General features: G+C 43.8%; 1 protein-coding gene across 14 annotated transcripts in view; it reads left to right on the forward strand.

Annotated features, from left to right (window-relative positions):
- Dab1 (DAB adaptor protein 1) overlaps window positions 1-22,811 on the forward strand; it is a 1,121,076-nt gene extending 1,098,265 nt beyond the window's left edge. For 8 of the 14 annotated variants that reach the window (XM_039109335.2, XM_017593175.3, XM_017593177.3 and 5 more), the window contains 4 exons: window positions 6,238-6,786; window positions 9,846-9,973; window positions 10,287-10,397; window positions 19,480-19,710. In XM_039109335.2, the coding sequence (XP_038965263.1) occupies window positions 6,238-6,786; window positions 9,846-9,973; window positions 10,287-10,382 (773 nt within the window). In that variant the 3' untranslated portion in view covers window positions 10,383-10,397; window positions 19,480-19,710. Of the gene's footprint in view, window positions 1-6,237; window positions 6,787-9,845; window positions 9,974-10,286; window positions 10,398-19,479 lie in introns of all 14 variants that reach the window. The other 6 variants (XM_039109333.2, XM_063287212.1, XM_063287213.1 and 3 more) reach the window with 2 other exon arrangements.
- Window positions 22,812-27,239: the final 4,428 nt, after the last annotated feature.

Here is a 27,239-nt window from a genome sequence, read left to right on the forward strand (position 1 = left end):
AACCGTGCCTCTTAAATCCTGATGGGTAGAGGAGACTGCCTTGCTGGGCTCAAGGAGAGAGAGGTCCCCCACTCACATGGGAAACCTTGTAGGACAAGAGTAAACTGCTAATGGTTAATTGAGAAGAAAATGTAGCATTTAGAGACTTTCTAAATGAAAAGTATCTCATTTTCCAAGAATCCTTAATGCATAGATTTTGTTTATAGGGGGGTAAACACACCTATGACCACAGTTCGGCAGGTAATTTAGAAATGCTAGCATCTCAGGGGTTATACTTTGTTTCTAGAATGTCTGCCACTCCACACAGCCAGGCCTCTCCACTTGGAAATGATCACCAATAGGCGAGGTTAGTCCTTGCAGTTATCTGGGAGCCTGGAACAGTGTTGCATTTCCCTGCATGCTCTGAGTTAGAGGCTCACTATTTCTTCTTTATCTTTATTCTTATAAACAGCAAATGAGAGCCCGAATATTTTAGAATACAAATCTGCTTGTGCTTTTTTATGTAAATAATTACTTTTAATTACATGGTGTTTGAAACGAATTCTTGCTACTAAATATAAACCTTGCTTTTATTGTATATAAATTAAAAATTCATACCCTGTTTTAGAATGCAGCTCCTCCTCTTGAGTTTTAGGGATCATTACAAACTTTTAGAAGCAGGATAGTTGGTAGATTCATAGCTTAGAATCTATAGGCACCCTAGAAATGCATTCATTTCCAAGCTCCCCCGTTGAATTGTTTTGGTGGTCTCTGAAATGGTGAGTGGTGAGGGGTTGTAAAATGGACAGTAAAATCTTGGAAAGAGTGAAATAGGATGTGTCATTTACAATATGAGTAAAAATGTCTATTAGGAGCAGCCATGGGCTGGAGCCTTGTCTTCACATACACACACTGTCCCCAATGCTTTGTCTATAAAGAGCAACAATAACAATGATAGACCCCATACCTACTAATCTTCAGACATGCTCACTCCACAGTATCCACTGGGTGCCCCCTCTAGGCCAGCTTCTGTTCCAAGTGCTTGCCGTACACCATTGAACTTAGCAGAGGGCTCCCCTTCAGCTGGGGTCATAAGCCAGAGCATACATGAGTATGGGATACATTAGAACAGTAGGGTAGTAGGATTGAAGTGGTGAGCAGAACAGAGCACGGACTCTGGAGTCCTGGCTGAGGAGGGCGTGGTATGGAGGATCTCTCAAGTACAACAGCATCACTAGGATTGAGGGTCAAGGAAGAAGGCAGGCTTCCTGGTTACGCCTGTTCCGGGCAGGGGAAGGAAGTTTGACCTCTCCTACTTTCATCCTCCTCTCTATAAACAACAAGATGGCACTAGGTGTGCTTTCCAGTCTTACCCTGGACTTACATTAGATTACAAATGCCCTGGAGACCTTTGTCAGACTCAGTACTGTCAGGCACAGAGAAAGTAATCTGATCAGCAATAAGGAGACAAGGTCCGGAAGTGACCCATGCCACTCCAAGGACAGCTGAGGACTTTTGAATCTCCCGGTCTGGCTTACTCATTAGTTAAATGTTGGGGCTGATAATGTCAGAAGCAAAACTTCATCTTCATAACTGGAATGAAAAAAAAACTTGTGTCAATATCATGAGAATTAAATGAGATAACTAAGGGCCTCTGAGAATGTTGAAGATACTCAATGTGGAAAAGATTGTTATTACTTTATTATCATAGCACTGGCTATAAAAGGGGACTGTCCTGTCCCCTCCTCCCTGCCTTTATCTTCTTGGGAATCTTTAAACTACATATAGTCAAGTTTAGTTGTTTGGTGTCTTGGTTACCTATAGCAGAGGTGGTCTGGGTGGTCTGGAGAAGCAGGCTCTAACCAGCTGTAAACAGCCCAGCCCCATCTCCACTGAAACCTAGATGCTCACCTGTAAACTGAGAGGTGGTGATTGGATCTCCCAGAGCAGTGCCGAGAGCCTCATCTTCATGACTTGTGTGTTACAGAAGACCTCTGTAATATTGCCCAGAAGTGTGATCTAAGGAGGAATTCTGCAGACATTTGTATTTCGCTGCTTGTGTAACTGGCTGGTGTAAGCTATGCCCTCACAGAAGTAGAATTTTATGCATAAGAATAAACAGAGAGTGGTAATAGCTACCCCAGAGGCTTACTGCAAGCATCTACTCTCCCACCAAAAAGTGGGAGGGGTGTTGTTTCCTTCTTCTCTGCATCTCTAGAGACTGAATCAGAGCCAAGCATCCAGCATGGATATTTTTGGATGAATGAGTGAGTTAAACGAGGCAGTGTAGCTAGGAGGTAGCAAACAAATTCTATACAAACGCAGCGAGCCTTTGTTTCCAATGCTTTTCTTATATGTTAGTCTGGTTTTATTTTTCTTCCCTCAGTCGTGGGTATGGGTGTCTCCAGAGCTGGCGTCTTGTTATAGATTGCAATATTTACCACATGCACATGCACACGCGCGCACACACTTTAATTGCAAGGTGGGAAGGTGGGTGTTCCCTTTTTGCAAGCAGCAAAGAGGTTTGTAGTGCCTGAACTTTTATGACACAAACATGTTTCTGGGCACCTCATCCCTCCACGTTTGCACACGGGTCTCCAGCTAACAAATTGTTAGGTAGCTGCAGTGGCTGCCCTGAAGCGGCTCCCTGAAAACCAACACTGCTTTAGCCCAATGGCTGAGGTGTCCCTCCAGGCATGCACATGGCCTGTGGCTAGAAAGCAGCAGCTCCAGGCTTGGGGAGGGCTCAGGCTTAACAACCCCTCCTCCCCCAACCAGGAAAATTGAATGAGATCTGTAAACTCCTCAACATGGTACCAATTACCCAGTGTTGCCTTTTTCTCTTCTGAATATTATACTTTGGTCTGGAGCAGATGGCGTGAAGCCAGAGAGACATGCTAATAGCTCTCTCCCAAAAATTGTGCATAGCCCATCTGTTAGCTCCCTGTGGGGGAAGAACAGAAAATATGAGGGGGGTGCTGCCACCAACAGTACAATCATCAGAAGTGAATCTACCTGTGGATCTTAGGTTCCATTGCACTCTTGGAAAAACATGAAGATGTCCAACCTCTGGATCTCTTGAGGTGGCCCTCGTGAGCCAAAGCCACGCATCTGAGCCTTATGCTCAAGAACTGGAAGTGCCACACTGACTCCTAACTCATGGCTCAGGACACTTCTCCTTAAAATTATTTTTCTTTGTGATTATGTGATGACAGTATGCATTCTGTAGAAAGCACACTGTGAATGTTGATCTTTCCCTGGGGTAACAATATGTGGTACAATGCTCCCTCTCTCGGTACTGAGCAACCACAGGGAGCTATGGCTCCCAGTCAGTCATGCAGTCAGATGGAAAGGTCACTCCACAGTCTACTGGGCTGCTAAGCTGGGCTATTTAGTAGGTTAGCACGTGCAGTATCTCTACTGGAGGTTATAACCCCATCATCAAAGAGTGGGTATATTTGTGTTTTAGAAGAATGGTGGGAAGGGGGGGGGCATCGCTGGGTCAAAACTGAGAGTTTCTGCTTCCTCATTAAAATGGGCATTAGAGTCACCAGGGACATTGAAAGACCACAGTTGAAGCCTGGATCCTTTTCCTTTTTAATGTAACAAATACCTGCAATGTTATAGGAACTCATTATTTTCCTGTACCATTTTTAATCAGTATAATGTCACACTGATAGTATGGGATTGAAATGGGAAGTGATTTATAATAAAAGCATGTATTTCTTTTTTTTTTCTATTTTTTGGTTCTTTTTTTCGGAGCTGGGGACCGAACCCAGGGCCTTGTGCTTCCTAGGCAAGCCCTCTACCACTGAGCTAAATCCCCAACCCAAAAGCATGTATTTCAATAAGGAAATACTTGGGCATGACCATAGTGCAGGACATAATGAGTAGTAAGAAGACCGTACCCAACAGCAGAGTCACCAGTAAAAACTGCAGCTAAAATACAGGCTGACACCAGCCATGATGTCGAGTGTTTCTGCCTGGGACCAGCATTTTTTCACATGTTCCAAATCAAATGACATACATTCTCCCTTGAGTGTCCACACTTGTCACGTCCATGGGAAACATAGGTGTTGACTCTGTGCAGAGAAACTCAATTTCTGAACCATTTGGTCTGTCGAGGCTTACATCAGGAGGCTGAATCTGTTATTGTCCTGTGTAATGGTTTCACAAATCATGGATGTCTACTGTCAATGCTGGTGGCCTCTTAAATGCCATGAGAGCCAGACTTTCCTGCAGTTACCACAATAACTAAAACATCCCACCGATTTTCTCTTCACCCCTAGGGGGCGAGAGAATTCCCTCTGAGAATAATTTACTTATGTGAAAGCAAATCAGAGAACAAAAGAAACAAGTGGCCTGGTTGTCATTTAGCATGTTAGAGGCCAAAGCACTACATTAGTAGGTAAGCTATCAAACAGTGAATAAAGCAAAAGTTTGAACAGTGGCCCCCAGTACAACTGGACTTAAAGTTCTACCATGAACTGTTTCATTGCTTCAATGCCTTTAACACTGGCTGGATTCACCAGTAAGTGTGCTCTGTCTAAAGCTTCCTCCTGGGGCAGGTGGCAAGAGGATGAAGAAATGACCAGACTTTGAATGTTGACTTGACCAACTTCAGTCAGTTCAGAGGCAGTTGAATTGAGCCTAAAACCAGGTACTCTTGTATATGATCACTGTAGGCTCAGAAGAGTCACCGACATGAGCCATGATGTTATCGTTGCCATGGCACCTGTCAATCATGCTTTTGGATGTTGCTAGGATACCCTGAATCCTCTCCCAGTTCGTTTTGCACGTACAGTTTTATTCTGGCAGCCTTTGGAGTGCTTCTTTGGGCAAAGCTGGCTTCTCTATCCTCTGCCATGACTGAACGGCCATGTGTCTCTTAGGCTTAGGCGTCCATGTTTAATGACCACTATGCCCCCTATGAAGCATGAGCACCATGGAAAGCATGTAAGAATTTTTGTGAACCCAACAGTATGCTGACACATTCCATAGTAGCCCAGACCCAGTGACTGTGAAAGACACAAAATAGATGTTGGCTGTCTGGAGGACTGCATGTAACACAAGGAAGAGAATTCTGACTAGAGATGGACTCACCTCAGTTTGGATCCTGATCCTGCTTATGCAAGCCATGTGACCCTAAGCAAATGACCTCTCCTCTCTGACAACCAGTTTTCCTCAATGGGCATAATGGCAACTATCATTCGAGGATTCTCCGAAGATGTAAAACAGTGGTCTATGCATACTGTACGGAATTAATGAATGGAAGTCGTTATTTTGTGTGGTACTGTCTTAACAAATATCATTTCCATTCCTATTGCAATCTCTGTATCTCACCCAAAGCGAATAGTTGGGCAAACAATCACCATGATGATAAATGTGAGAACCTGCCTTGATATTTTTGTAATACCAAACTACCATGGTAGAAAGTATTCCCATTGGATTAATAACCTCCAATTTTTATTCTGTAAACTTGTAAAAGTAATAATACAGAAGTAATGTATGATAATTCCCACCCCTGAAGTAAGGTGTTGTCTGTTACACAACAAGCAAGACATCATTGTTTGTCTGGGCCATGTCACAGGAGTAGCTGGCATTTGCTGAACGTTCACTCTGTCAGCTGCAATAGTTCCTTTCTTGAATATTGAATTATATTCGCGTTCAGATCATCCTATAGAAATAAGAGATAATGTATGCCCATTTCATAGGTAAGAGCCTGGAGCACTTTGAATCTTAAGGGGCGCTCCCAGGTGACACATTGAGGAAGCAGAGGTCTGGCTTTTCATCTATGCCTCTGAGATTCTAACAGTCACAGTTTCACTTCACACACTGCCTGCCTGAGGAGAAACATAATGAAAGTTAGGCCTCAATGCCTGGCTGTATAGCAGAGACTGGGTCCCAGATGGCCTCATCAATTGAAACTGGTCTCAGTTCACCAAGTAGAGGCAAGTAGACTAGGCTACCTCTCAGTTTCCTGCCCCTTTCACTGAGACACTCTGTCTCCTGAACTGTGAGATTCAGGAAAGTGAAGCAATGAGAAAATGTTGCTCCCGGATTCAGCTGTGTTTCACTTCCTACTTATGACCTCTTCCATGAGAGGTCTGCCTGGCCCCTCCACCAGTAAGTCAACATCCAGAGGTCAAGACCCAAGAAGTCCTAGTACAGCCTAGGACTCTGTACATGGCTGTCAATCACTCAAATCCATAGATGTTCCTTCTCCAGGATGCCTGACCCTCCTTTTTCCTGTTTCAGGTTATGTCGCTATGGGCGCCGTCCTCCCATCCTTCTGGGGCCAGCAGCCCCTTGTTCAACAGCAGATCGCCATGGGTGCTCAGCCACCCGTTGCTCAGGTGATACCAGGAGCTCAGCCCATCGCATGGGGCCAGCCAGGTCTCTTTCCTGCAACCCAGCAACCCTGGCCAACTGTGGCCGGGCAGTTCCCGCCAGCCGCCTTCATGCCCACACAAACTGTTATGCCTTTACCAGCTGCCATGTTCCAAGGTCCCCTCACCCCCCTTGCAACCGTCCCAGGCACGAATGACTCTGCCAGGTCAAGTCCACAGAGTGACAAGCCCAGGCAGAAAATGGGGAAGGAAATGTTTAAGGATTTCCAGATGGCCCAGCCTCCACCCGTACCCTCCCGAAAACCTGACCAGCCCTCCCTGACCTGTACCTCAGAGGCCTTCTCCAGTTACTTCAACAAAGTCGGGGTGGCACAGGATACAGACGACTGTGATGACTTTGACATCTCCCAATTGAACTTGACCCCTGTGACTTCTACCACACCATCTACCAACTCACGTGAGTGTCCTTTCACTGAATTCTAAAGCCTGACGAGTATAGTGCCTATCTTGTAATTTAAGCGACCAGTGGTAGAATCTGTCTCACTTGCACCTCAAGCTTGCAGGTATCACTGATAACCGTCCCCATAGCAACCAACTCAGATACTAGGTATAACCTCTTACCCTTTTTATATAACATTGATATCTACCATGTACATTTGTGTGAAGGAGAGAACTGACTTCCAAAAGTTTTATTTCTGACTTACATATGTACATACATACATAGATATAATAAAATTTAGAAACAAGGTTAAAAATTAGAAAATTAGAAATTAGATCAGAAGAAAATGCAAGGCAAGGTTTATAGCTATTAGGTCATGATGGACACTAAGTGGGCAGTGAGCCCTGGCTGGGAACATGGAGGTCTGTTCAATCCTTATTGACTGTGTGCTTTGGAGCAACAGTCTTGCCTCCATGGGCTTCATGGTTCTTAGCTCGAAAGCCAATTATTTGAAGGAAGGCATTATAACATAGAAGGATCTTCTTCATTGTGTTCTTGATCAATAGGGTTTGGGGGGGTGTTTGTTTCTTTGTTTGTTTGTTTTTGCAGGTCACTGGGCCAGGTTTCTAGTGCTCACTCCTTCATGATAAGCTGTGTCTTAAGTCAAAGAAAGTCGCTGCCCTGTGTCTCTGGATTCCTTGTAGGAGCACCAGCTTCCTTCTGGCCTTAGAGCTAGGAGACTCTGCCTCCACCTTATTCCTATTGCAAACACCAAAAATAGAAAGCCTGCTGCCGAGTCAGAAGCCAGACACACTTGAGCACGCATGTGCTTGTCAGACACAATCGGAGAAAGTGTTCCAGTGACTCAGCCTGTGCTTTGACAATTGATAAGGGAAAAGAAAAGGCTCATGGTACAATGACTTTGCCGTTTTCATTACTGTCACTGGTGATATGGATCACTGGATGGCCAATACCATGAATTGTCAAAAAAAAAATTTAATGTGAATACAATTAGATTGTGTCATTCAGCCTGGCTCAGAATGTTATTCTGAAAATGAAGGCCTTGCACTCAGGCCATGGGTGCCACCTAGCCAAGGCATTTCTATTAATTCTAATCCATGGGGTTTCAATGAAGAATAATGAATAAAAAATGAAATGCCGGAGAAATAACAGTCATGCATAAATGAACAAGAGTCTTTTTAAAACGCAGGTCTCATTTTCAATGAGCCATGGGCTGCCTACAAACAAGGAAGTTATTTGAGGACCGGGACTATCTTGTCACCATCCGCACACTTCTCAGAATGCTAGCAGGAGGCCCCAACACATGCAGATATTAGGAAATGTTAAAGAGGATGAAACTAGCTGCCCAAAAGGCCTTGTAACTTAAACTGTGTTTGAGAGCAAGGGTTTGCCACTGTGTCATGGTTGACATTTGAGGACAGACAATTCTTACTTAGCAGCACCCTATGATCTACCCACCAGAGGCAAACAGCGTCTTCATACTTTTCTTGTAATCATGACAGACAACAATAACTCCAGACATTGGCACATGTTCCCTCTGGGTGAAATGACCCCCACCCACCCACCTTGAGAGAGCACAGGCTTGGAATCTTGGTGTCCTGCCTGTAGGACCTTGTTACACCTGAGACACATGGGTACAGAACCTCTAGCTGTGCTTCTGCTGGTTGCACTCGGGAACGGTGAGCAGTACACTGTTAGGAGAGTCAAGGGTTCTCAGCATCTTGTAAGCAATAAGCCACTTCAAACACAATTCAGAACCCAGCAAAGCTAATATTACCCACTCAGCGAGGCATCTTTATATGGCATTATACCTAGTGTAGCTATTTTGCTCTGAAACCAATTCTCAAAACAACCAGAAATACACAATCTTTTATTTTCAATAACACGAGTAAAGTCAATCCTCTCATACTCTTCCCTGACAACGTTCATTCGAAATGGGACTGAGAAATGAGATGAACAAAAACAAACAAACAAACAAACAAAAAAGCAAAACATAAAACGAAAACACCTCTAACAGAAAAGACTCCATAGTGTTAGATATATCTGGGCCACATCCCATAGCTCATACCCATACCTGTGTTGCTGTGAATGATGCCCCCCATGTCCCTCTGGGCTTTGGCTGCTCAATATCTGAAGGACGTGTACACTACTACATCTAGTTATTTGTGTCGGGAGCATAATGAAGGGAAAGAGGGTAGCCAGGGTTAGCCTCATTCCATGCTGTAAATGGCCAAGGAACTGCAGATAGCATCCACCGGGTTAAAGGTCAGCAGGAACGTTTGCAATTACTCATTGGCTGATAAAATACCTGACATTTGCTAAGCTCAGAAACAGAGTAATGGGGAAGCCTTACCAATGGCAATGCCACTCACCTACTCAAACAAGTCCTGCCTTGGTACTAAGCCAGTGACCAGAATTTCCTATGCAAGGTTAATCATTACAAAAAGAACATCCAATAGTCACATGTGTTAGAAATCTCAGGAACAAATAAGGAGAGGAAGACAGAGGGGGGTCATGGCAGCAAATGCATATTCTTTGCAACAAGCTTATCGTCTCTTCCAACGCCAGCTATGTCTATTAAACACTGGGTGTGCACAAGGACATAAAGTCTGGTTTAGCTGTTGCCATGAAAGTATTAGAAATCTCCACCTTTTCTGTAAAACTTAGGTAACCTCTATCTTGGAGGAGTTCTACAAGTTTGAGGGATATTGTCCTTAAATTTCCTAACAGTATCTAAGCTGCAAAAGTAATTCAAAATTATGCCTTCAGAGAAGAGAAGAGACTCAGCCATGCCCAGCAGTCTGCAGCTTGCTTGTGCGTCAGAAGCACTGTAGGAGTTGTTTGGAGCTCCTAACTCAGTGGTTCTCCAGTAGGGGCCGAGGACTGGCATTCCTGAATCATAGGAGGAATTTAGATGCTCAGATTTGGCTTGAGATGGGAAGTGGGAAGACTTGACGCAAGGATAAGGAGACCTCAGGTATCTCTACGGGATCTAAGTGGTTGTGGCTTCAATGCATGTTTACCTCATTGCCTCTCTCGGTATCATCTCTCTGTAGCTCCAACCCCGGCCCCTAGGCAGAGCTCTCCATCCAAATCATCAGCTTCCCACGTCAGTGATCCGACCGCAGATGACATCTTTGAAGAAGGCTTTGAAAGTCCCAGCAAGAGTGAAGAACAAGAAGCTGTAAGTCACCTTCCGATAGCTCTGCCTTTCCTTACAATTAAAATTCGCCCACAGACAATAAGAGCACCAACATAAAAGAGAATGCCAGCTCTGAGCGAGGCTTGAAGAGCCACAGGAGAGTGTAACCACCGGAAACAATGACCTTTTGCTAAGTTCTTAGGAGCTCTCACCTCTGGGAGGTGGCGTCCTCTGGCAAAAGCGTCAGCCTCCTGTAAAATAATTGGTTGCATATGCCGCATGAATATAATCTTAGTTGCCTTATATTTTCAGTTGTTGAAGAGAGAAAAAAAAGTGTTATCTTCTTGTGTTCTAGCCTGATGGATCACAGGCCTCCTCCACCAGTGATCCATTTGGGGAGCCCAGTGGTGAGCCCAGTGGTGATAATATAAGTCCACAAGACGGTAGCTAGATAGCGCAGGTCTGGGTAGGTATCTGTCCTTTTTATCTCCTTCACCTACAAGGTTGTCCCTCCTGCTTGCTCTTACCACTGTTGTCCTACCCCAGTGTTTGTGCTTTGTCTCCTTGACTGTGCACTTTTACAGTATCCACATCAGCTCCCCATGTCTGTGATTGCTCCTAATGCTTGCACCGTTTTTTTTTTCATGCCTGTTACTGTATTGCCAATATTGATACCCCTTCTCCTTGCCTGAGCCATCTCACCAGTTATCAGTGTTTGTATAATCTCTTGTTGCCTCCTTTCTATTTTGCACTTTGCTTTTTCTCATGGATGAATGACCTTTGACATACACCAAAATGTAGGGTTGGAGGGAACATGGTGAATAGTTCTATTACTTAATAATGCATTCTGAGTTGGTGACTGGTGACAGTGACAGGATGAGGTCCAGTCAACAGTACCTAATGGGGATTGAGTTTTTAGAAACATTGGCCCTCTGGAGTAGGCACATAATTCTCTCTCTGTCTGTCTGTCTCTCATTTTCTCTCTCTGTCCATCCCTCCCTCCTCCCTTCTCTCTCTCTCTTTCTCTCTCTGTCTCTCCCTGTCTCTCTCTGTATCTCTCTCTCTCTCTATCTCTCTCTCACACACACACACACAGAAACACACATACACTCTGTCATTCTTTCTCCCTCACACACATACACACATGCATACTGTCTCTTTTACACACAAACACACTCTTACCCAAACTCTCTTTCACAAACATACACACACACATACTCACACGCACGATAATTTCTCAGTGAAATGAAGTCCTGATGCTTTATTCTTTTAACCAAAATGTCACTGCATTTGTCTACATGCCGCAGATCAAAGAGGTCACCAATCAAACACTGAGAAGCCACACTATGAAACAAAACCGAGCCATGCTTGAAATAAGATTGATCGAGATTTAAGGTCACTGTAGCCCAAACCATCTATCCAGGAAGGGTTCTATACCTCCTTCAGTGTGTCAGTGACACCCAAGGACATGGAACTGCCACTCTGGAGGCTCCGCACCTGTGCTGCATCTTGACTTGCCACCATATCACTTCAGATTCTGTCAGCTATTGGAGAGAGGCATCCTTACACTGCTAGAAGTGGTGTTTGGAACTCGACTTTCAATCCACCTGATTTGATCAAAGTAAAGAGGAGCTGATGAAGCTTGCCTTCTCGGGGGACAGGATACTTTGGTTGCACAGATGTAATGTCTTGGGCCAGCTTTGACAAATGTTTCCAAGTTTTAGGTATCTTCCTGGTTTTCCATAAACATGTAGGACTGCCAGGCCAGACTCAAAGTTCTTTACTCAAACGTTCCTAGTTCTGAACAACACCATTGCCATTAAAATGGTTAACAGTGTTCACTGCTTAGAACTGGCTTCTATGACTACGCCAGTCATGGTCCACACATAGGTCCTTTTGACAGTTACTGAAAGCTAACACAGGGATTCAAAAGTACATTCTGTTAATAGATTTTAGGATTAAGAAATTTAGCATACTATAACTTGTCACATCTTATTTCTGTAAAATATAATACTATACAAAACCACAAACACACATTGGAAAAGTAAATCTTTCACAACTGTATTGGGAACTGGTCTCTTAAAGGCACACTCAATGCAAAAGGGTAGGAATTCTCAAGAGATTACTTGAGGCGATTTCCAGGAGGTTTTCACCTCAGGTGTATATTGTACTTCATGGTTCAAATTCACTTTAGAACGTTTGATAAATGAACTAGCAGTGAAAAGATCCACTCATCACAATGTCAGCAAACATCATCCTAGAATTGAAGAGCTTGTTGGACACCAAGATGGCTTACTCCATTGGTGGGTCAGTGCCTCAAACTCTGCTTCATGAGCTTGTCTGGCTTTGAAGCACTTACACAAGTTGAACTGTTTCATGAGGCCTTGCTTTATTCCACACTTGATGGTCCTTCTGGCGCCTCAGCCCATAGCTGGGTTATACATGGTCATTGTATGTTGATGTAGCAAGAACTCCAGATTTGGAACCTCAGTTCAAATCCTAGCCACGTAAAAGTGGGAAGTCCTGGGCAAGAGACACTCTTTTATGAATGTTGATTCTTTTTCATTAGAAGAGGTTATAGTATCCTTGGTATTAGCTGATATGTTCTAAGTCTAGTCTGTGGCATAAAGTCAGACCATGCGAATTCACCTTAAAACTTAGTCTGGTTTGAGAGTTTCTGTTGTCAGAGCTCATAACCTGGATTCATCCTTCTTGACCATGTCACCTTGATCAGGAGACTTGAAAATAGAGGTTAAAAATAATGCCCATCTTACAGGAAAGTTGGATGAAGCCATGAGGTGATATATATGGAGTTCTCAATACAGTGTCTGGCACATGGAGTATCTGATAGCTACCATCATTATCACCTCCAACACCCTTGTCATCAGGACTCCCACATACCGCCCCCACTATCACCATCATCACCACAACAATCATCACAGTCACCATCACTGCCACCGCCACTGCCACCATCACTAATATTGCCATTACCACTGTGGCTGCCACCTTCTTCATCTCCATATCACTAGCAGTACATATCAGCATCAGCACCACTACCATTACTGCAGTCATCCACCATCATAACCACTGTCTTCACCCCAGCACCACCACCTTCCTCAGCACACCCACCAACATCGCAACTCTAGCATCCCTGTTGCCCTCATCACCACCTTTACCACCATAATCAATGTGGTATGAACTTCAATATATGTTGGTGCTCTATATTCTTAGATTTTATACATTTAGCCACATGTTAAATAAAGTCAATGACTAGGAGGGTTTGCTTGATACTTTTTGCCTTTAGGTAAATTTTGATATGCCCCATAATAAATTAAAGCAGAGGGAGAGAGGTAAGGCCTTTCCAGTATCCCTATGACAAACCCTGTCTCATAATTATGACTTCTGTTGGAGACTCATAGACTACCCCTCAATCCCCTCCAAACGCGCCACACACACACACACACACACACACACACACAGAAAACGCAATCTTGGGTTCCTATATATATCGCATTAGGACCCTCTCAGCTTTGAGGGGAGCTAGATTTTAATTTTTGATGAAGCAGGCGTTCATCCTGGCCATTTTACAATTCCATATCAGAAGCTGTGCAGTGGAGTTAAAGCCCACCTTGCAGATAGATCCCCTATGGTGAGCACAGAGGAAGCTCCTGTGAGTCTTTGTGTCCCTCCATCAGTGTGAAAATAGCACAAGCCGAATGCGATCTCTCTGCCTCCATCACCGTTACCCACAGAACCAACTGGAAATTTCCTGGCTGTAATTTCTTAGTGCTTTTGCGGACACTTGGAAAAATGATTCCATGCGGAGATAGTTGTGTTGTGGCTTTATTTCCCTTCTGCTGTCACGGAGTTGGAAAGCAAAGTCCCTATCCTTTCTTATCACTCTTGCAGCCACTATCTCCAGCTGTTTTTTAATAGAAATAGCCACCCAGTTTTGAGTAAGCAGGGAGGACATCTGTTGATAAGTTAAAGCCATACAGCCCCAGAATACAAGAAAACAAACAGACTCAATCCCCACAGGTGGAAGCTTTGGGGCCTATACCAAATGTTTCTGTTTTAGCAATAAAGGAAAATATCTTCAATTATTTCACTTTCTTCCCCTTACCTTTCCATCTGGGAGAATCATATGTCTTTTAAAGACTGAGTCAACAGGGGCAAAAAGAAAAAAAGAGAGAGTGAGAAAGAGAGAGAGAGAACCAAAATAATATTATAATGGCTGGTGTGGGGATGGCAGGTAATTTGTACTTCACTGATGTGTTGCTGGAGCAATTTTAAGGGCAAAATGTTAGCCTTTGAAGGGATGAAAGAAAAATGAAAACATTTATTTGGTTAAATGGCTAAGTAAATAAACTGCCTATCAGACTTTCCCACCTGTCAAGTCAAAGTAGCATCTGTAACAATAGGAATCGTTTGGTCTGTCTCCCTTTGTAACAATAGATACTGCCATAAATAATAAGTCGCTGTCACTTTTTTAATACTGATCTCTGTAGTGGGAACCCAGAGTGTATAAAGTATTGCCTGATTGATTCCTAGTGTTCAGGGAGAAAGAAAGATGAGCTTCTCATGCTTTGGGAGGGTGAGTGTTTGGTCTTTAGCTTTTGGTTTGTCTGTTTTTAATGAAGGAAAGAAAGAAAACAAAGGGCCAGAGTCTGAATGAGTCTGCAAATCACGTGGCTGTAGGCAAGCATGTCTCCCCTCACTTGAAGAAACACCCGTCATACAGGAGTGCCCTGGTCAGGCATTCCAGTTGTCCAGTGATAAGTATGAAAATACTTTACGGTTTGGGGAGATCACTTAGTGATCCAGTGCTCCACATGATTCCCAGCACCCACATATAATGCCAGGCATTATTAGACCTAGTGCTAAGAGGTGAGAACAAAGGGGTCCCTGGGCTGGATGGCCAGCTACTAGCCTAATCATGGAAGTCCAAGTCCCAGTGATAGACCCATCCCAAACACTAAGATGTGTGGCTCAGAAAGAGCCGCACCCAAGACTGATCCTTGACTTCCACGCAGACCTATACATACATGTCTAGACTTTCACCCCCACACACATGGGAGGTAGTTTGGAAAGTCTCGAAGCAGAATACACGAATTTGGTATTACTATCACTCTTCCACATTGTTTTTTCTTTTTACTGAACAGCGTAGCTTAGATTGGCCCCACCCTCACATTCCTTCTGCCTCACCATCCTAGTTCTAGGCTTACAATCACACACCACAAACCTTAGCATCATTCCCTTTTAAAATAGAACTGAACAACAGAACATTAGAAATAATGTATTTGTTCATCATTCAAATCTATAGACTTTGAAAAATCCAATCTTAGGAGACTGAAGCCAAATTGAAGGGTGTTGAAGACAAAGAGATCAGATTTGAATGTACAAGTGAGACACAAGTAGCCTCAGCTTTTGAAGTGAACAGTTCCACTTCCCCAGACGGTCATGGAGAGACATTCTCTGATGTGTCCAAATGGAAATCCATTGCGGTGGTAGAAAGTACCAAAGTCTGGCTAAGGGCAGCGTCTATTGGAATGGACAGGGAGACGCAAGAGGTATTCAAAAGATGAAATTGGCTGGAGATGAGACCAAAGGGACATGGGGGATGCAGAAGAGGAACTGAGCTAGAATCTGAAATGTGAAATCAAGTTGTGCCCATTGTTGTTGTAGAGCACTGAGTAGCAAGCTGGAGCAAGAAGTAAGGAAGTGTACTCTGGGACTTGAGGTGCTCAAGACACAATCAAATAGAGAAGCCAGTAGGATGCAGGATGCACCTCTGGAAGTCAAAGGTGAAATCAGGGTAGGCATGAAGATATCAACATGGTGTTTGGCCATTTGAGTGGTGGACGCAAGAATATGCTACCCTTGTAGACCGGAAGTCAGGGGGCTGAGCTGTGTAGGTGTGTTGACTGCAAAGACCCTTGTAGCTTCTCTGCTGTTGTGAACAGAAAGTAGCAAAGACAAGGCATAATGAGTGGAGATGCACAAAGCCAGGCAGCTTCCAGAACTGACTAAGTTGCTTGCCCATGACAGAGATCGCACCCAGTGTTTCTAGAGTCACTCAACAGGAGCGGTCATGGTGCCCCACTCCTACTGCTACCAAAATATATTTAAAGACTGCTGATGCCACTTAATTCGGTTGTTTGGGTTTTGGTTTTTTGTTTGTTTTTATTCCCACTTCCCAAATTTGACAAAAAAGAAACAGATACTTGCTAAAATTCTAGACTTGCTGGGGACTGCACTGAGACTCAATTCAGACTGAGCAACTGCGCTGTACCCCAGCAGGATCAAGGACCCGGCTTTCAGCAGCATCCTGACTTAGTGACTGCATGACAAGAGGCAGATGACTTGGCCTCTGACCTTTGATTGTCCCATCTGCAACACAGTTTTTATCACACGTTCATGCAACCATGATATCTTAGGACCCTTTCATTTGCCCAAGTTCTCTCAACTATATCAAAGAAGAACCAAGCTTCAAATATCTCCCAACAGGTCCTCCTTTTCGGGCAAACCTTAGTCCCAGCTAACTGAGAAGATAGAATCCCTGAATTATGGCAACTCTTTAGACTTTCTAGAACACAGAAAATAGCTTGAGGTCTCCATCATGACCTTGCCAGAACCAGGTTAGAAATTTCTGGGTCAAATGATTTCTTAGCTCCCCTCCAGCTCCTACTGTCTACGATTCTGTAACGAGAAAGGTAAAGCTATTGCCAAATGGATAATGCATCACAGTGTCAGACTTTGGGATTATCTGCTGCTTGAGGTTTTCCACACCACTGCTCCCCTTCATTAGTGGGGATAATTGAGAGCTGACTGCAGTTGTTACCACTGTTGGGATGGGCATTTGAAGCTGGATATCAGCAAGCAGAAGCCGTGTGAATATTTATCTCCGCAGCAGAAAGTTAACGCAGCGCGGCATTAATTACCCTGTCTGAGCCTGCTGTCGTCTTCTGTTTTTAGGTGTCATTCTCAGTTGGATAAATTAGTTTCCAAAATTGGAATAGAGCAAATTGCAGGGTGAGATCAAGGCAGGCTGACTTCTTAGGGAACCAGAAGGAATTGGGTGAGTGAGGAAGTCCACCCAGGAGCATTGAGGTAAACGAACGGGTGATGGAAAACGTTTCCTCTCCATCGTTTCCTATCCCATTCTTGTTTACTCGGTGTGCCTCCTGCCTAGAAAACACGCATACACATGCATGTGTACATTCACGGGGGGTTGAGGAGGCCCAGAGCACAAAGTCTCTATCTAGTCTAACAGCAGATATTCACAGTAATTCAGATAATGGAAAGACATGGATTAGGGCTTAACAGATCATCCTGCTACAGATTTTGACGAATTCCAGTTTAGGAGAGTAAAGCCGAATTGAAGTGTGCTGAAGACAGAGATCAAAATATCAAAGCTATCTTGGCATAGTCACACACTAATTCTCCAAACACACACACACCCTTTTCCCCACAGTGAGGACCTACTATGTGTAAAAGTCAGGGGAAGCAGCAGTTAGCACTCAATAGGAAAGGGGGAGGAGGAGGCCCTTTCTGTAGTCAGGCATTTCAACAGATTATATTTACTTAGTTCTCTGTCTCCTTCAGCGGGGTGAATCTGTGGGTCGGGCACAAACTTTTGTGCTGTGTAACAGAGCAGAGTGGCTAGAAGGACTTGAGTTCCTTCTCCTGAGAGAGCTTCTCTATCTATAGCCAGTCCTGGAGGAGAGCACACTGCTTCTGGTAGTGCAGTCCTGGCTTACACTCCAGCATGATTACTCAGTAGTCACATCCGTCACACTGGGGAAACCCCGAAACACTCTGTGCTGCTCTGCAGATCCCTCATCTACAAACTGATGGGCTGGGCATCGTTCAGACATTATCTTCTAGGCCATGTTTCCCCATGGAGCAAACAGTGTGCTAGCTCACAGGGAGGGGAGAGCACTTGACCTCACAACCTCTCAACTTATGGTTTTGAGTGTTGTGTTTTTATTCTTTGAGAATTTTGCACACAAATAACGACGTGTTTTGATCAAGTTCAGCCCTCCCTCATTCACTCCAATCCTAGTTCCTCTCCTGTCCACCTCACCATTGTCCCCTCCTTCATGGTTTGGGCTTTGGTTTTTTGCTTTTGTTTTTGTTGTTTTTAACCTACTAAGTCCACTCAGCAATGCCACTATGTGCCTGGATGCAGGACCATCTACTGGAGCTTGGGTAGCCTCTTGGGGGACTACATCCTTGGAAAATGCTGACTCTTTCTCTCCCAGCAGCCATCACTTGCTAATATCTCCACAGCTAGGGGGTGAGACTGCACAGCCACGTCCCTGCTCCATGCTGGTATTTCGTCTGGCTTGAGCTTGCGCAAGTCTTGTGTACGCTGCCACAACCAGTGTGAGTTCCTATGTGCAACTGCCTGTTGTGTCCTGGAAATACTGCTTTATTGTAGTCCCCCACCACCTCTGGCTCTTAGATCTTTCTCCCTCCCCCCCCCACTTCTGAGAGGATCCCTGAGCTTTGGGAGGAGGGGCTGTCATGGAGGCTCCCCATTTAGAGCTGAGCGTCTCATAGCATCTTATTCTCTGCCTGTGAGACCAGAAGGAGTATAAGCTGCTTCCAGGGCTGTTAGGTAGATGAAGGTAAGACCTGAAGGTGCTTCACAAACTCTAAGCTTTCTGTTGATGGGAGGACTGCCTCTCTCTCTCTCTCTCTCTCTCTCTCTCTCTCTCTCTCTCTCTCTCTCTCTCTTTCTCTTCCCCTTCCCTTCAGCACTACATAGTGTTATGCTAAATACTGTCTGTGAATTATCGCTACTTACCTTGAGAACTTTGTAGGATTAAACAATACTATTCCCATGGTGTGGTTGGAGAAACTGAGGCTCAGAAAAGATAAGTGTCTTGCCACTTGCAGCACAAAAGCTCGCTCTATTATACCGTGCTATAATCCTATCAGGGAATCAGCTTCAAAACCAAGGATAGAAGCACCTCAAGGAACTGAGGCAATGGCTCAGCCTGTCAATTGTGCCATACAAGTGTAAGTTTGATCCCCAGCACCACATCAAAACCCAAGCATGGTGACACATGCCTATAACCCCAGAGCTGGGGAGTAGAGATGGGTGGATCTCTGAGGCTCTCCGGCCAGCCAATTTGGTCTACCTGGTAAGTTCCAGACCAAGGAGAAACCCCATCTCAAAAACACAACACTCAAGGTTGACTTTGGGTGTCCACTGCATGCACACATATGCACATACACAAAAACAGCATCAACACACACACACACACACAGAGAGAGAGAGAGAGAGAGAGAGAGAGAGAGAGAGAGAGAGAGAAACAGAAACAACAAAAAACAACAAAACCTCGTTGTGTTCTTAGGGATGTTAAAATTGTCGTCAAAATAGTAAGCACCATGAGGAGACAATGAGAAAAAGAATAACCCAAGGTCATCCATCGTGAGCTGTCACCTTTCTGTTTTCACTCTCAATCGCTCCTTCCTAAAACTGTCTCACAAGCCTGTTGCTAGCAAGGCAGGCCTGACTGTTGTGTCTCTGTCCTCAGGAGCCAGAGCCTCTCTATGCGCAGATCAACAGACCTAAGAAATAGCATCAATGCGAGCTCATGGTGGGTGCTTCATGACTGACATGGGAATCCACAGTGCAACAGGCTCTCTTGGGCTCTCACTTCACCTCATCCCACAGAAAAAACTCAACAATCGCCCAGTGAAATCGCCCGAAGAGGGAACAGAGTGTTTTTTGGCAACCAATGGCAGATACCTATGGCAGCACAAAACAAAATAAACAAACAAACAAACAAACCAAAACACAACACCCCAAAAATGTACCTGAACAAACAGAACCCAACATTAATCACCAGTCAAGCCAACGCTTAACCAACAAATACCTTGAGCTCTCTCATCCAGGTCTAAGACACCCCTGGATTTGAAACCGTTACTGTGTTTTCCTTTTGCTACCTGTTGACTACTGTAGAGACCACAGATTGGAGTGGCAGGCATCAGAGAATTACGACAAGGTTGGCACGGACTTATTTTAGGCCAAAGCAAGGGATCCTCTGTGACCACAGTGTCATCCTCCATATGCCTTCCGGCTGTGGCGACGTGCGTGCGTGGCGTCTCTCCACAGGGCCTGGTCTGCCATCCTGTTTCCCCTGTCCTTTCTTTGTCATGTTTGAGAATTAATGGGTGTACAAATTTTTGTATTGCTTTTGACTTTTTTAGAAATGGGTGAAGAAATCTAAATGGGGAAGGGAAAGCCTCTTACGAAGTGAATGAACTTGAAATCGCAAAGCAATTAAGTGGTTGGTGATTCCATATGATCAAGAATGTTGCCAAAACAACTCTTTAGTTGTCCTGCATCCTGGTGAAGAAAGAAGGCTTTTGGATAGAACCTTCATTCTGGGGGTAGCAAAGGACATCAAATCCCATTGATGAGAAATATGGAAAATGCATCCGGTTTCCTCAGAAATTCTGAACTCTTGAGTACAATAAAATGATGTCTTTATTTTTCTGATACTTCGCTGCTGTGATACTATGCAGACAAGTGTCTTTTCCATGCGCCATTTTCAAAGAAAAGTCATTTGCCAAATAATTCTGGTACAATTCTGGTAATGAGGTTTTGGATCTTAGAAACCAACTTTCTAATGGTAACATAAATATTCCATGTAACAAACTGATTCTGTGGTCAAATGGTTCATCTCTATCTCTTTTTGTACATCAGAAAATTCAAATGGGACTTTTTTTTTTATTTTCTAACTTGAAAAGGAAAACCTTACCATTAAACTCTTTAACTATTTAAGGGAAATGGCTTTAAGGAGTTCTAATGAAAAAGATCCTTTTTTTTTTTGTAAATATAAATGTCAGTAAAGATGCTTTTTAATAACGCCATTACACTGTAGAGAAGGTAGCAGATGGAGCATAAGGTACAAGGGACATGAGGTGGGACTCCCGCGCCGGCCGTGTTTCTGGGAAGACTGGGAGGAAGCTAGAGTTCAGACACAGGCAGGAGCCCTGGGCCAATAGCAGCTCGAGAACAGGAGGAGGTGGGGCTCCGCTCCATAGTCAGTTTCTCTGGAGAGTTTTCACCCTCTACCCAACAGAAGAGAAAGGAAGCTCACATGGGAAAGGTTTGACCTTCAGATTTGAGAAGTCGCTCACTTCTCCACTCCCACTTACTCGCCCATAAGTCACGGGACTGGTTGTATGTGAACCAGAAGGATTTTACTTCCTGATTTTACACATATGGGACAAAGTTCTAGTGTTCAATCCTATGTTTAGCACACAGCTTTCATAAAGAATCTATATATTTTTACCCTATAGAGAACTGTTATACAGGTCAGATACGTTTTCCTGACTCTCCTATGCAGTTACATGTTGGATTCAGTGGTTTAAGAAGGACACCCACAAGAATCATGTAATTGGATCTGGAAGTGATTACTCTTACTAAGTTTTAAAACTTGAGAAGCCAAACTTCCCTTGCTATAACTGGTTGAAATGGGCCGGCATGCTTTGGCTTCTTCCTATCCATAGGAATTTAAATGATTTTGAAGGTGATTGTAGAGTGAACTCTTCACACAAAAATCGCAATACAATGTCAAAGTGATTATCGTCATTTAGACTCCACATTTCACACTGGAATATAATTTTCCCAAACAGATAAATGAACCATATGTCCATTAGAAATTACTACCCTACTGTGGAAATGCTACCCAAGAACTAGACAAGAAGGGTTGTCCATCGCCCTCTGAAGCTGCTACCTGTTTGTACACGATTCCTCCAGAAACATGGGTCCATGCTGTGATGAAGTGACCCTCTTGTGTAAAGCAGAAATGGGGAGGGATAATGGCCACAAATTGTCCTGAAAGCGGTCCTGCTTCTCTGAAGTGTTCTCAAGATAAGCGGTTGCCACGGGAAACAGCTTCAGTGGCTATGGTGTCATGGGGCTGGTGGTGCTGTCACCTCCCTCAGTGTGGCTGTCTGAGTTTGTCCATCAGTGTCACACCTTTATCCCCTTCCTTTGGGTTACCATGACACGAAGTGAACTCTGGTGTTGCTGTTGTCGGGTGTACCAACCACAATCAGTTTTCTAGCAGGGGGTGACAGCCCAGCCTGCTAGAGCATCCCATCCTTCACTGAGCATGACTGAAGTCTAACTGGATCGGAACTTAAGGAAGATGCCCAGACGACACATTCAAATGAGTCAAGATTTTAAACTGCCACCTATATTTTCATTGGCAGAATACTGTTTCTTTTTTCCTTCCCAAGCACCATTTGGTAAATTCAGAACCACTGTACCCCTCTCCCGGGATTATAGTGACATGTCTGAACAGGAGCTGAGGTATCAATACCAAAAGAGCATGGGGAGTCTGCACAGTTCCTCTTAGATCGATAGGAAGGTTCACTTGTACAATGCCTGCTTCCTCATCTTCTATTAGCACTAAATTCGTCACTTTAAATTTTGAAACCAGGGAAACGCCACCTGTCATTCTGTCCCCATTCCCCATAGCTCTTTGATCTTTACATACCACCAGACTTTTTTGGTAACTTGTATCCATCCCAGTGTCTGCAGAAACCCCATCATGTAATGTACCGGGCACCTTCTTTTAAGAAAATGTTTACTCAGTGGGTTTGGTTCCTTTCAATTTCTGTGTTCTGACACCTATTTTTTTAATAAAGATGAGAAAGAGAAAATGACTGTTGCAGTACGTTTCTAGACCTACTTTACCTCAGATGACAGTTTGTTAACATATATGGACACATTATTTTTAACTTTATGTACAATACATTCAACAGAACAGCAAAATTTTTAGAAATTTTCCATTAATTTCTGTAACACGCCATGTAAAACGGTTACAAATAAACACGTTTGAGAACAACAGCTTAGCCTGGTTTTGTTCCACAACTTTCTAGCTGGTCAAGCAAGGGATTCGAAGAGGAACTGGTTTCTGGTGTAAAATTTCGCCTCACCAGGAAACAACCTGTTTCCTTGGCTCTGAGCTGAAAAGATCAAGGTTCCCTGGTGGTTCCTAGTCAGCGGGAGTGCTCTGCCTTATTCATATTGATGAAACCTAGAATGACTTGGAAAGGCAGGTAGTGTGGAGCTTAAAGAGGCAGAGAAGTCTCTGTAAGTGTTCACTGGAAAACTCTCCTTACTGATGGCTGCCATGGAATTTCCTGCCTTCATCAAAAGTCGTTTGCTCCAAGGGTCTTAAAGAAGGAAGCATTCTTTTCTCTTTTGAGTATTTTACACATGCATATTTTTAGAAAATCTGAGCCTGAGAAAGGGAAAATTTATGTATATTTAAGAACCCAAAATGAATCTTCATATTAATGTGGTGTGCGTGCGTGCGTGTGTGTGTGTGTGTGTGTGTGTGTGTGTGTAACTGAATCAGTTTACATATCTAATAATGAACTAGATTTCAGCTAGGTGATTGAGATGCCGAACCCCACTTCTGTCACACAGTGGTGGTGTTAATGATTGCATAAACACAAACCTTCAATCTGGCCTTGTTATACTGAAGGGACTAAACAGATGTTATCACCAATTTTGAGAAAAGGAGAGAAATGGCTTCGATTCCAGTAGAGGAAATTCAGAGCAGACAGAAACAGCTCCCATATGGGAAGAAATACTAAATCATGGACGGAGGAACTCCAAGATGCTCCAGCAGTTTCCCTTGGTAATACCCATGTACCCTTCTGAGCAACTTGTGTGTCCTGGTGGGTTCTAGATGCTCCATGTGTGTCCCGTCCGTTCCCACTCACTCTAAACAGTCCAGAGTGGTTTCGAGTGATCACCAAAGCCTTAAGCAAAGAAACAGACAAGGAAATTCAGAGCTGCGTGATTGGAAGTGACAGCCTGGAGCGTTTGACGGTTGAAGTTCCTCTCCCTAGAGCTGATTTCTATTTTAAAAATCGTTGGATAGCCACTGATTTCATAGCCTTCCACAGGACTGTTGAAAACACTGGATTTTGGGTTTCACCGCAAACCTCTAGTTGAGCTTTGATAGTAAGTTTGATTTCTAAACATCTCCAGGTTAAGGTAAAAACAAAGGATCATTGACTGTGCCTCTCTGAAGTTGTTAAATAAACACTCACTTCTTTAATTAGCACCTTAGAAGAGGTGGCTACACAAAGGGTAGGGTATAAACCTTTCTGCCCAACTAGTTCAAATTGAGCTGAAACTGAGCCCTGGGGATTTACTTTGCCAGCCTAAGTGAATCTTTAAGAAGTGACAAATTAAAAGGTGCCCTATTTAACTGTGAGGCATCTGCCAAAATAAATCAAGCAGACATACTCTTCTTTCATTCCGTGCTTGAGAGCAAACCCTTGTTGTTTTGACAGTGAATGTTTTTTGTTTTACCCGAGAGTGACAGTCGGAAAAAACGCAGAGAATAAAAACGGCTTTCATTGAAATCAACCTTCAGAGCGCTGAAAGACTTTTAAAAGGTGTCTGAATTCAAGGGAAGTGTAAGCAATGCTGCCTGAAAGGTGGGGTGTGCAGGGTGGTGGGAACAGCTGTGAGCAGCTCCAGACCATTCCGCTTCTCTGAGTCTGTGCTCCAGCATGAGTAATGGTCGCCACTGTCTTCTGCTTTCTTCGGGCCACTTGTTGACTTCCGGTTGTTTCCAGGTCCTTAGCAGCAAAGACTGAGAGCAGAGAAGCTTTTTCCCATCTCACAGGCCCCGCTGAAATCAAACCTCATGTTGTGGAACAGCTCTGTGTTGATGGCTGAGAGCCCGGCCAGAGAGGGAGCAGCTCTAGGAGGTCTCTTCCTGCAGCTTCAAGCCACCCTGTCCTTCTGTAAAATGCTTCTGTGTCCACTTCCAAGTTGTGGCTATTGTGTCAGAAAAATCACAGCATACATTCCTCTGTCTGATTGGTACAGAGATTGATTCTGTAGTAAAAAGCTTGTAGTTATTTTAAAACAAAGCGGAAAGTTCAGTTTTATTCCTGAGAGCACTAAGGGCTCTAACCCAGTCCAATGAATATTTAATTCCAAAACAAAACCCTCGAACTCTCTTTATCTTCCGAGGTACAGAGATCTGAAGAGGAATCTTTTTGAACAGGCTCTGCTCATTCTCTGCTAAAGAATATTAATGCCTGCCAAGTGGAATATGTCTAAATGGTCTTGTGAGATGGCAGCCTCTGGTGACTTGGATCTTTCATCCTCCAAACAACCTCTTGCTGCATCTGTCATTCAACCTCGGGTCACAACCTGGAGTGGAGAACCCACTGCATGACTGGAGGCAAAATAAGCAGACCAGGAGCTGGCATAGTGTCAACAGTAAAATGTCAAGACATCTCTCTTAGTACTGGGCCAGTACCAACTCTACCATACCTGGGCTTTGGTGTAAGGAGATGCCTCTCCTATCTCAGATAACGGGATCACAACTCAACTAAGAGCTGAGGGACCTGAGCTCAAGTGTCTAGGACAGTGGTTCCAACCTTCCCAATGCTGCAACCCTTTAATTGTTTCTCATGATCATTGATCCCCCAGACAAAACATGATATTTTTTTGCTACTTCATAACTATGTTTGCTACTGTTATGAATTATAATGTAAATATTTAACATGGAGGACCCCACAGGGGTCATGACTCACAAGTTAAGAACCACTATTCTGGGAAGTTGGTGAGTGGCTGAAACAGTGTGTCCTCTTATTTGTCTTGTGCCCTTTTGAACTTTGTGGAAAGAATGAAAAAGCACCCAAGTGTTCCACAACCATGTTATTCCCTTCAGAATAGAGCACATCATAGCATAAACTAATTAACACGAGACTCAGTGGTTTGCCTATGCTCAGACCAAGGAGCGAAGTCAAGGAGATAGCTCGATACTAGTTTGCTGTCTTCCTCTTGGGCACCAAGAGTAAGCAAAACCTGGGAAACCGTGCATCTGAGCAAGCTGTCACTCTCTGCTTGGCATCTGTCTCTTTTCTCACATATGTGGAGGGCATCGTTGCTATTGCTGAGTCCAAGAAAGTTGTGTTCAGATGGTGGGCTTCGAATCTAGAAAACCCTTGCTTTAGATTTTGCCTCTCTGGTCTGCAAGTTGTCCAAGCTCAGACAAGTCACCTAAGTTGTCTGGAACACACATGTAAACTTGGGTGTGATGATGAGAAATCGATTTGATAATTCCACAATGGCAGTAATGCTCAATGCACGCTGCCTTTGGTATTATCAAAGGAAGGTATAAGGCAAGGTGTGCATTCATACTTAATTCTTCACTTTACACTTAAAGTTCCCTTTCACACCCATTATCTTAACATGGTAACTCGCAAAAGTGCAGAATACAGATGGATTACTACCCCTCTTTTCTTATCAAAGAAAAACAAAGAAGTGTACACATAAATCCTTGAAATTTTTCACTACCAAAATGTGTCAAGGATTTATTCATATAACAAAGAATTATTAGACATAAGCTGCTTGCCAGATCCTGAGATGAGTTGAAGATTTAAAATTTTAAAGCAAACGCATGCACCACTATCCTAGCCTGAAGGCATTATGAGCCTTATAGGAGGAGAATATGTTAGGAGAGTCATAACCTGTTGTAAGATTGGCTCTGCCATGAGGGTTTGTGCTAATATCATGGCGCTGGTTGAGCTAGGTGCTCGGATATGAGTAGTTGAGTAGGAAGTGATCAATGGCAGTGGGTGGAAGAGCATCAACAGAGATGGCAGGCCCAGTGGTCATGGAGTGCTGCAGTAGCTAAAAGTGAAACCAAAGAATGAAGCCCCATTTGTGCTGTTGAATAACACAAAGTTTCTCACTTCATATTTCAAAGCTAGGACAGTGAAGCATCAGCAGAGAGGTACATATTACAGCCTCAGTATCTAATCATCAGAAATGGGTCAGCTAAATGCAAATCAAGCACAGTGGTAAACCATAACTAAATAAAGGTGATACTTGGAATGCAAGTAATAAGTCTAGAGAAGTCTGACTGTCAAAGACATCACATCAATTCATTAACCCCTTGAAGACATTAGAGAGTCAGCCTGGCAGTGGCATACTCACATCCCTAATTCTCAGGGGGATCCTGAGTTCTAGACTCCAGAGTGAGTTAAATCACTCAGTAGCTTCACAAGACCTTGTTTAGTATTGTCAAAAAGAGGGTGGGTGCTAGGGATATAAGTCAATGATAGACGCTTATCTGCTTGGCTAACATGTTCAAGGCCCTGAGTTAAAGCCTGAGGATGAAGAAGAAGAAGAAGAAGAAGAAGAAGAAGAAGAAGAAGAAGAAGAAGAAGAAGAAGAAGAAGAAGAAGAAGAAGAAGAAGAAGAAGAGGAGGAGGAGGAGGAGGAGGAAGAGGA

This window comes from Rattus norvegicus, chromosome 5, assembly GCF_036323735.1.
Source record: "Rattus norvegicus strain BN/NHsdMcwi chromosome 5, GRCr8, whole genome shotgun sequence".
In the NCBI taxonomy this organism is placed as follows: domain Eukaryota; kingdom Metazoa; phylum Chordata; class Mammalia; order Rodentia; family Muridae; genus Rattus; species Rattus norvegicus.